We start from the raw sequence: 11,141 nt of genomic DNA on the forward strand, positions 1-11,141 counted from the left end.
CATGATCCCCGCCTGGCGTATAGCTTCCCTAGCAGCACCCGCTTGGTCCTCTGGGATGTGGTGCGTGGCGAAAAGGGAGGGCAGATCAGCAGTCGATGATGAAGGCCGGGCACTCGTCAGCGGCACAGCGAAGGACACAGTGTCGAGCGACTTCACCACCTTCTTGAACCAATGCCTCAGGCATCGGCGCAGTCCGAATGGTCTTGCCAGACGGCGCCTTCTTGTTCTTCCTCCCCCTCAGTGGCACCTCGTCATCGTCATCAGGGAGATCAATGACGTGAGGAGGAGCTGAAGGATAAATTCAGAGTCAGAAACGAAAATCCAATCGACCAGAAGTGAAACCACAGGGAGCGTACCAGGATTGGAGGTGGCAGCGTCTTCCATCTCTTGATCATCATTCTTGGTGGAGGTCTCGGAGGTAGCAGCACTGCAGATTTCATAAACCAGTCGAATAACTAACGAGTTGACCAAGAGTCTACCCATGCTAAACGAAGAAACATGAGTTCTGCTGTTACCCGGATATCGTGGGAATGGCCACCTTCATCTTAGGCAGGGCCTTCGACGGCTTCAACGACGCCGCTCGGGGATGCTTGGGAGCTTTTTCAGTCGGAGCAGGGGAAGACGTCCGAGGGCGCCTAGTCGACTGTCCCGCAGGCATAGTTGCTTTGCCACGCTCAGCCGAGGGGTCGTGGGAGAGCTTGGATCGCCTTTCTGTGTGAGAAGGGTCGGCTTCCTCCTCCTCTTCTTCCTCCTCCTATTCCTCCTAGTCTCCACCGGAGTCGTCGTCATCTTCGTCCCCCTCAGCGTCAGACTGCCACTCCTCCTGGCTTTCGCCTCCGGTCACCTCCTCCTCTTCAACCTGTTCTTGCGCCCCGTTGGGCATCGAGTACATCTCAGTGGTGACCTGGAAAACAACAAGCAAAGCGAAAGTCAGTCAACTGAATTCTAACAAAAACGGAATGAAGGAAGCAGGATCACAGTCGGAGAGACAACGTCGTACCTTTTCTGGCTCGTATGATTGGTCGAGTGGAGGAATCCTCCTGGCCCCTCGAGGGTTGTCTTTATTCCGTGTGATGGCAGTCATCCACCTCTCCAGCGTGGCATCCTCGACCTCCTCCGGGTGGAGCCGAGTGGTGTCTTCGGTACCAGAATACATCCACATCGGATGGTCTCAGTATTGAAGAGGCTGGATGCATCGTCGAAGGAAGACTTTAAGGAGATCCATGCCGGTCACCCCATCACGGATAAGCTGAACTACACGCTCGACCAACACTCTAACCTGCGCTTTCTCTTCCGGGATCACCTTTAGAGAAGAAGGCTTCCCCACTCGGTCCATGGAAAAAGGAGGAAGTCCAGTTGACTGCCCTGGCATCGGCTGGTCTTTGCAGTAAAACCAGGTCGACTGCCATCCACGAACCGACTTGGGAAGGACCATGGCCGGAAAGGCGCTTTTTCCCCTCATCTGAACTCGGAGGCCCCCGCACAATTGAATCACTTGGGTTCTCTTGTCACTCGGATTGGCCTTTTTCACCGTCTGTGAGCGACAGGTGAAAATGTGCTTGAAGAGACCCCAATGAGGCCGACAACCCAGGAAGTTCTCACACAATGATACGAAAGCAGTGAAATACACGATAGAGTTGGGTGTGAAATGGTGGAGTTGTGCCCCAAAGAAGTTCAAAAACCCTCGAAAGAAAGGACGAGGAGGCAAAGAAAATCCACGGTCGACGTGAGTGGCCAAGAGGACGCACTCACCCTCCTGAGGCTGCGACTCCCACTTGTTCCCCGGAAGCTTCGCTGATCCATGGGGGATCAGTCCTTCATCGGCCAGGTCATTAAGGTCCTTCTGACGGATCGTCGAGCGGATCCAGTCGCCCTGGATCCAGCCCCGTGGCAGGCCGGTCCTTGACGAAGATCCGCCCCGACTGGTCGCCCTTCCCTTCGCCTTCGTCGTCGCCTTCTTCGCCCGCTCCAGGGCCGCCGTCTTCTCCTTCACCATCGTTGCCGGCGAGGCACGCGCGGAGAAGCAGCGCTGAGTCAGAAGCAAACGCAACGGAGAAAGCTGGAGAAGAGAGGGGAGAATGAAGGCGCACTGTTCAAAAAACCCCGTCCGGTGCTTTATATAAGGCTGCTTCCGAGTGGCTGACATGTAGGCCCGGGCGATCCCGTCAAATCCCGCAACAGTCGCGCGTGCGATATGTGGTGAAAAAGGTGGCGTGGAGATCGAGGCATCCCTGCCTTATCCCGTCCGATTGCTGCGGTCTCGGCCCGTCCCGCGCGCTTCCCAAAATTTGAATCCCACAAAATCTGCGGGTTGCAGAACAACTCGTCAGATGGAAGATCTCCTCCACTCTGCCACTCGGAGCTCTCTAAGCGAAAACTTCACTCAACAGATACAAAGAATGGATCAAGGCGACTGAAAAAGAAGTTGGTGTCGTCACCTAAAGCTTATTGATCCAAGACAAGACATACTCATAGCACGAGAAATGGGTCGGAAGAATTCTCAACTCCTTCCCCACTCAAACCTCGATCCATTCGGGGGCTAATGATGGAGTTATGTACCTAGGGTAGGGTCATGGACCTGTCCAAACTACCCTACCCAAGGACATCTCCAGAAGAAACCACCTGTCAGTCGACCTAGAGGTGTTCCACTCGACAGACTCTAGGACACTCGACCATGAAGCCAACCACTCGACGGCCAGGCGATCTACAGTCACTCTGCGTGTAACGGTTTGTCATTAAGTAGCCTTAATGACCTTCATAGCACTTTATGTGGGCGTTACCAGTAACCCCCGGTCTTAATGTACTTTAAACCCTGCATAACTGAGGGCTGGAGGGGTCTGGTGAACTCTATATAAGCCACCCCCCTCCTCAGTGTAAAGGGTTCGCACCCTTGTAACTCATACGCATATAATCCAGTCGACCACCTCCGGGCTCCGAGACGTAGGGCTGTTACTTCCTCCGAGAAGGGCCTGAACTCGTAAAACTCTTGCGTATACAACTACTCCATAGCTAGGATCTTGCCTCTCCCTTAGTACCCCCCTACACTACTGTCAGACTTAGAACCACGACATCCACTGTCCCGATAGGGCAGGTCCGCCTTCCTGTTACCTTCAGGAAGCGCGACAACTACTGCACCGAGCTCATCGACTTTGACTTCGTGCACATCCGCCTGCCATACAATGCCATCCTCGGGTACCCAGCTCTGGCCAAGTTCATGGCAGTGACTCATCACGTCTACAATGTCCTCAAGATGCCAGGAAGCGGTGGAGTCATCACGGTGCCTTGTGAGGAGAGGGATGTTGTGTGTTCTCTGGAGCGTGCTTTTCAGGCCGCGTCAATCGAAGACCCAGATCACAAGAGCGGAAGGCTTCCTGAGGCGGTCCCTAAGAAGAATAAGACATCGGCTGGCCTAAACCCTCGGGAGGCAGGCCCCTCAGGATCCGCGCCCGTTCAAGGGGCGCCTCCTTCTGTCGTTTAGGAAGGCGCGCCCAGCGCCCTCCTCAGGCAAGGCTCGGGGGCTCTCTCCTGGAGGGCCATCGACTTTGCCAAGATCACGAGGGAGGCGCTCGGGCACCACTTGGAGGCGTGTTTCAAAGCACGTTTCCCTGAGGAAGGAGCAAGGCAAGGAGGTCCAAACCCTCAGGAGTTCGTCAGCGAGATCATTCAGGAGCTGCAGGAGTCAAGAGTCATGAGTGGCAGCCGCTGCTTACCCGTCGTAGCTCCCCATCCGGGCAAGGATGGAGGGCTGCGCGTCTGCATTGACATACCAGGACTCAACCGAGCCGCCTCTCAGGAGCGCCTCTGGCCCTCACGCGTAGGACGCTGCGAAGGTCCACCCCACAGCTATGTTCGCATGCCTTACGGCTTGTCGAATGCGGCTGCTGTGCGTCAGTGCCTCATGAGGAGCATCCTGGAGGCTCAAGAGGTCAGGCATTCCGCAGTCCTGGCGGAGATGGAGATGGTCCGCGAGGAGCCTCCAGCGCCTCCGGAGCCTCCCGAGGCTCCTGGGCCTGGGGGCTCGTAAGGATCGGCTTCCGCAGCACACACCGTCCGCTGCTTCAGCACCCTTTCATCTTCAACATCATCAGCTGACATCTTTCGAGTTTCATTTTCAGCTGGGAGCGCCCCCAGGGCTGCATCATTCCTAGTCTGCGTGGGTCCGTCCCGGCGACATGTATACCTTTTGTTCATGTTTTTAGCTTACTTTGTTGGGGGCGCCCCTCGGGCTGCATTATCCCCAAACCACTCGGGCCTGACCCAGTGGCATGTATCCCTTTTGCGTTTATTCGGGTCGTGCATTTAACCCGCCATGATCATTACTTGATCCTGTGGCGACACCCTTCTTCCTTCATGCCGTTTGCTTGCACGTTAAAGGGGGGGTACCTGAGCATCGCGACTCATGGACTCTTACTGGCTCTTAGGCCCTCACCTCCTGGACTTGTCCACGGCATCGCGACCTGGCATACCAGCGACGGTTGAGCTCGCTCGAGGGCCGAGACCTGAGGACGTAGAGCGTCGGCATCTAACCAAATTTGCAGGAGCACATTACAAGTAAAGGCCCAGAGCCAGGCGCAACCCGCCTTGAGGTAGGGCCCCGTGAGTCCCGCGCTGGCTCACGAGTGCCAGATACAGCTCGTCAGGCCCTACCGTGCCAACCACGTGTCAGGGTGGGGCTGTACATGCCTCGGGGCTCCTCCCGGAGGGGAGCCCCCTCCCACGCACCAATGGAAGCACCATGCTCCGCGCTGGCTGACGACACTACCGAGGAGCGGCTATGCCCGTGCACATACGGAAGCACTATGCTCCGCGCTGGTGATAAACAACTGAGGGTGGCCCGCGGCCGCATCAACCTCAGGGCGCCCAGAGCTCAGTGTCCGGCCCCATCGTAACGCCTCCCCTCGGGAGTGCCGCGCGAGGGGGCTGGGCACGGGGGCTACGTCTGGGTCATGCCCAGGCGCACGCCACCCAGCCAGGCCCCTCGGGCCTGGTTCGTCGCACGTCTCTCCCCGAGCGGAGCCAAGGTACGAAGGCCGTTTGAACGTCAAGGGGGACTCCTGAGCATCGCGACTCAGGAGCCTAACTGGTCATGTAGCCCCTCACCCCTTAGTTTCGAAAGGCTAACGGCGGTTGAGTTATGCGCGGGGCCGGGCCCTGCCGACGTAGAACGGTAGATCTGCTCCTACGTGTCCCCTCCCTACTTGCTATTCGCACGTCAAGGGGGACTCCTGAGCATCGCGACTCAGGAGCCTAACTGGTCACGTAGCCCCTCACTCCTTGGTCCCGTCTTGGTTTCCGGTCGGGGCTAACGGCGGTGCGGTATGCGCGGGGCTGGGCTCTACCGACGTAGAACACAAGCAAGTAGGAAGGAAAAACGCAAATCTCAAGGAATTCAAAAAGCAAATATTACAGTCCATAGGTTGTCTTCACAATGCCAAACACAAGTTTAAACGCCTCCACGAGGCATGATGCATGTTGCAGGAGCTAAAAACAGGACAAGAGCCGCGAAGGGGTCACTTTCTGGCAGTACCATCGCTGGTGGCGGAGCTGCGCTGGGCGGTTCCGCCTCGTGGAGCCTCAGGATCGGCAGCACCTCGCCTTGGCTTGGTACTGAAGGCACAGAACCTCGCCAGCAGAGCCTCCTCTCGACCTTTCACAGCCTCGGTAGCGGTAGCGGCAAGCTCGCCGCTCACAGGCTCCAGCAGACTGTCAAGGTCAACATTGGGGTCACGAAGGTAGATGTGGGTGAATACGCGCGTCAGTGCTGCAGAAGAAAGGACACGCGCCTCAGCCTCAGCTGTGGGGCCAAGGCCGAGGGCGACATCTTCAAGGGCGCGGACCAGGAAGGGAAGCAACTTGGCGAGGCCGTCCTCGGCGTCAGCCAGCGGGCTCTCCAGGCCGCTATCATAAAGTGTCTTCAGCAAGGCGCGAGCCTTCTCCTCCAGCTTCACGAAGGCCACGCGGTCCTCGGTGAGGACCCGCGCTTTGCCGTCCAGCTTGACCCTCTTTGACTCCAACGCCTGCTCTAACGTATCTAAGTGGCCATGGCATTCATCAAGCTCGGTATCCCGGTCCTTGGCGGCAGTCTCGTGAGCCTTCATCTCTTCCTCCTTCTCCTAGCGGTCACGGGCCTCCTTGGCGAGCTGGTCGTGCAGGCCTTGCAGCTCACTCTCTAGCACCTTGCAGCAACCCCGGACACCCGCAACCTCACCCAAGGCAGCGTCACGAGCAGCCTTGGCTTGAAGGATGGCCTACTTCTCCTCGTCGCAAGCCGTCGCAGCCTGAACCAGCACCGCCCGAACTTAAGCATCAGAGTGGACCCAGCCGGAGGCCAGCTCCCGGCGCCCGGCCTCCAAGCGAGGGTCGGCGCCCTGAAGATCTTCTCACAGCTGCTCCAGCTCAGCAGCAGCACGATCCAGGACAGTAGAAGGAGTCGAAGAAATGGCAGTTGGCGGAGAAGACGGCAGCGTGATCACAACATCATGAGTTGGGACCTTCGACGCCCCGATGACTGCGGCAGTGGCATCAGGCGAAGACGCCTCGAGAGTCGCTTGGGCTACGGGGGCTGAGCTCGCCCCAGCACGCGCCGCCTGGCCTCGCGAGGATGACCGGGCAGGAGAGGCCCGGGACTTGCCGCCCCCTTCTCCCGCGGGTGGAAGTGCTGTCCCGGATGGAGACTCAGGGGCCCCCTTCAGCCTTTTCGCCGCAGGCACCAGCCTAACCAAAGAATATGGACGTCAAGCCTCAGCAACAAAGCAAGAAGTAAAACGAGAATCAAGCACTTACTGGTCACCGCCTGCGGGCTCAAGCAACCTCTGGCCGAACTTGAAGCCAGAGAGCCGGCTGCTGGGGTCAACCTCAGGAGACTCAGGAGCAGGAGGCACGTCTGCAGATCACCCCGGAGCCGGAGCAGGCCCGCGGAGAATCAGCCCCGTCCTGTCCTTCTTCGGGATCAGGGGAGAGCTTTCACCGCCTCGCTTGTCGCCATCCTCGTCGTCATCTGGCATGAGGCGAAGAGCGCGGGACCTGCGCCGAGGGAAGGACTCTCTCGACTCCCCTTCGGTCGCCTCAGAATCGGGCTCCTCTTCCTGCCCCTCTTCTTCCTCCTCTCTGCCGGAGTCGCTGGAGGACAAGTTCACCGTCGCCCGGGCCGCCAGGTCCTCAGGAACCTGCGCGGGCACAGGCCCATCCCCGTTGAAAGCAGGCATGGAGTTCAGCACCTGCTCCCAATCGTCCCGAAGGAACAGGGGTACGGGAGCACCCTCCAACCTCTCCACGTCTCCCACAACCAAGGCATGGAGGACCGTGGCCAGATCTTCGTCCGCCAGGGCTGCGGAGCTCGGGCGAAGGGCGGTATTGGCCTCCCCGAGCCTCCACAGCAAAAATGAATATTTCTGAAGCGGAGCCACCCGATGCTCCAGGAACTCCCTTAGGAGCGACGCCCCGGTCAGCTTCACCGTCACCATGTTGCCTGGCCACAGGTCCGCGTCCATCCTCTCCAGCACTGGCTTCACGCGGGGATCGACGAGCTCCATGCGGGACCAAGCATCGACGGCCTCGGGCTGCATCGTAGGCAGGATCAGCCGGGAATAGATGCCCCAGCATCCACCATGACCCACTTGCTCCGGAAGCCTTCAATCCTCTTCCTAGGCTTCAAGATGGCATTAGAGCTGGAGTACGCGACAAAGCTCGCGCACGCGGTGATGGAGCCGTGAGAAACCCGGAGGTAAAAGTAGTGGCGCAGCAAGGCACAGAGGGCCTCACCCCGACATGAGCCTCACAGTAATAGGCGAAAATCGCCAGAAGAAGAACAGAGTTGGGATGGAGGTGCAGAGCTTGCAGGTTGTAGTGGCGGAGAACAGAAAGAAAGAACTCAGAAAAGGGAGGCATCAGACCGACAGCGATGGCGCTCACGAAGAGCGGGTAGAAGGTGCTTCCTTTCTCCTCAGGAAGGGCAGAGCCAACCTTGAGCGCGGCCGCCCCGTCGTTGCCTTGCGCCGCCATCATCAGGCGCGTGAGGGCAAGGTTCTTCTCTGACACGTTCGGAGAATCTAGCGCAGGCGAGTACCAGGCCCGGACCGGAGTTTGGCGAGGCGCCATGGCTTGCTAAGGTGCGGGTTTGAAGAAGATCTGAAGGATTTCGGGAGCAAGAAGGAGGAGAGCGAGAAAGGGGATCTGGGCAACGACTGGAGGAAGCAGAGAAGGTAAGCCTGGCACGGTGCCACCCTTTTGTCGATTCGTGCGGTTGCCGAGGCGTCATGGGGAAGCAGGGACGCCCACGTCCAATCAACCGCCACGCGTCGCCCAAGGCCACAGGCTATTGGGGCCCGCGGTGCTTCGCTCTTGCCCCTTCGCTTCTCTGCTAAGCCAAGTCCGGGCGCGCCTTGGGCCCGGGGGCTACTGTCGGCATTCTGGGAATGGGGGTACCCAGACTTGCTTGCCTGCGGCCTGCGGCATGGCTCAAGGAGTGGCCCAGTACGGCCCATCTTCATCAACATATGCTCAGGACCCTCGCGAGGGGCCAAGCCTCGCGGGGCGGACAACAGAAAGCTTCCTCAGGCACAACCTCGTCAGGCTGGCTCGCGAGGAGGCGGAAAGATCAAGGCAGGGTACCTCACGAGGTGCCCGTGACACAAGCCATGACCACCGAAGCCAGGAAGGCGCCAGGCGGGCGCCGGCCTGCGCAGAGTCCTTGTTTCCTCTTTGGTGCAAAGGGGCAAGCGCGGGCGAGAGCATCAAGCAAAGGCAATCATTTCGGTGCAACAAGACCAAGACCAGCAGAATGGCAGGATGGAGTTCATCGTGGAGCCCAAGCCGGCGTCGTCGTCAGAGTCTTTGGCAGGCGAGGACCGACTTTAGCCAGAATAAGTGTACTAGATGTTCCCCTTCAAAATGGCCAGTTGTTGGCGCCCTTCCCGCTCAATATTTGGGAAGAAGACCAAGGCCTCGCTCTATAAATAGGACTAGCCACCATAGTATAGGGGGGGATCCGAAGGTCGACCAATCGAACCTTAGCTAGAACCACTAACACAAGAACCCCTCCCCTCGCGAGGCGGTTCTCTCCTTGTATTGTTCATCATTAGCCCCTGAGGCAATCCACCACACCACAAACTAGAGTAGGGTATTACACCAGAATGGTGGCCCGAACTAGTATAAACCTCGTGTCCCTTGTTTTGTTCTTCGTGTAGTTTAGATCCTTGCGAGGCGACGAGACGTGAGTAGGTAGGAGGTGTGATCTTCGCGCGCACCCCAGAGTTCGAATCTCGAGGGTCTGCCGGAACCCGAAATCCGACAGTCATATCTAGCTTAATTTTAAGGAAAGGGTCAAAACAGCGGCCCCCTGTCGATTCTGTCCTACCCGGCCGTTATCGCGGGAGTCGGCAAGAATTCTTCCCTCTCGCCATATTGTAGTAGTGTTGCATGCCACTTTAACACAACCCGAAGAAAAGAAATCCGAAGAAAAACAACAGTTGTCTGGCTATATAGAGGGTCCCCGTGTGTTGGAAATTTTCTTGCCTCTCAAATGTAACTCTATCATCTTGAAATAAAACTCTTTTTACCCCCATAAAAAATCTCGATGCACGTCCCGTGGCGGCAGCACGGCGAGGCGAGATGATACCCGGCTTGCACTCAGTAGGTTTTCACACTATCCGAGGCTTCACGACCGGCTCGAGCCAGTCCTTCCAGAACGCCGCAGCCTCCGTGTCGTGGCCCTTCACGACCTCGACCACTGACATTGCATCAGCGATCCTAAACACAGTCACCTTGGCAACAATGCCGCCGGCCGCCGCCTCCACGTACACCGGCCCGGCGTGGTAGCCTTCCCTCCTCACGCGGTGCCCTCGCTTCTTCCCGGCTTCCTCGACCCGGGCCAGCATGATAGTGGCGGGCTCGCCCACGAACACCCGCTCCGTGCCCGGCCCGGCGCCGAACATCCCAGAGAGGTCCGACCCGGGCGAGAATGCCATGATGTCGAACGCGGTCATGGCCCGGGCCATGTCCTCCTCGAACTCCGTATTGAACCACGCCGCCTCCTTGTGGCCGCGCATCAGTTGCTCCTGCTCGCCTCCGTCGCTCACACCATGGAAGAACCAGGGGTGCTCCATGATGCCCTCCGTGTCAATACGTGTGGCCGTGTTGGTGTCTAGGATGCAGCGCAGCGTAGCATAACGAACAATGCCATATCCTTTCACCTATGCCCTCTCCCAAGAATCATGGTCGTCGGCCAAGCGTCAACCTAGGGCAACCCACCTAAGTAGCTGCCTAAAACTTCGGAAGACTAATCCAGCTCTTGATGACACCGCAAATTCTGATTGCGGACCTATATTTGGACAAATTCAATGTGTGGACTCCAGTTGCCTCCTATAAAGTTGGCATTTCCTGCAGCTTGGCCATCCCATTTTTTTTTTGGACGATCCATTGACCAAATATAGACAAACCATGTGAAAATTTGGCATTTGGATGGCGTCCAATGGTTCCAAATGGCCTGCCATGTCCTGACGGAAGAGGCACCAACGAACAATGTCGTGTAAGACGAAGTCACTTAATAGACCCCTCAAGGGCAGTGAACTTGCAAAAAAAATCATCCACCGTGTCATCTTGAAGTTGAACCTGGGCATGCATTGTCCAAAGCTTGTAAAACTGTTGAAAGTGCGTGATCAAAAATTCATTTTCATGTCAATCCTCCCAATCCAAGCATGATTTTGAAGCTCGTCTGTAATTCGGTTTTTTGTAGCCCGAGCTACGCGGTACCCACTATCGTAGACGTCCAATATGGGCTTCGATGCATGAAGATGTGTGCCCACGAACGGGAGTTTAGCAGCTGCGCCAGGCGCTCAGCGCTTAATAGAAGCGAGGCAGCGGGTACTGTACATGACATGATGGATCAGTCAGACTAGCCCTGCATGCTTTCGTCCATTCTGGCGACTCGTGGATTCCATCACGCAACAATAGACCGATGGCCAATAAAGCTGTACAGTGTTCACTATTCACATGCAGCTCCCTGCAGACGCACATGGTTGAGCCTAAGAATGTTTCAGCAGGATCTTCTGTAAACCTTACTGATTTTGGCGAGAGGAACACATGAGTAGGCACATCGTTATCTGGAAATAAATCATGGTCTCAAAACTACTGCCGCCTATTAT

The 11,141-nt window shown here is 57.3% G+C and overlaps 1 protein-coding gene across 1 annotated transcript; it reads right to left on the reverse strand.

Moving 5' to 3' along the window:
• Positions 1-9,428: 9,428 nt before the first annotated feature.
• Positions 9,429-10,226, reverse strand: LOC119367278 (CBL-interacting protein kinase 29-like). The gene has a single exon (XM_037632838.1). It carries the CDS (start codon positions 10,101-10,103, stop codon positions 9,639-9,641), a length of 465 nt encoding a protein of 154 aa, XP_037488735.1. The 5' UTR covers positions 10,104-10,226; the 3' UTR covers positions 9,429-9,638.
• Between the last annotated feature and the right edge of the window lie 915 nt (positions 10,227-11,141).

Source organism: Triticum dicoccoides, chromosome 2B, assembly GCF_002162155.2.
Source record: "Triticum dicoccoides isolate Atlit2015 ecotype Zavitan chromosome 2B, WEW_v2.0, whole genome shotgun sequence".
Lineage (NCBI taxonomy): Eukaryota > Viridiplantae > Streptophyta > Magnoliopsida > Poales > Poaceae > Triticum > Triticum dicoccoides.

Excerpts from the sequence above, each read along its gene's own strand:
- LOC119367278 (XM_037632838.1), bottom strand. The coding sequence starts at position 10,103 with ATGGAGCACCCCTGGTTCTTCCATGGTGTGAGCGACGGAGGCGAGCAG.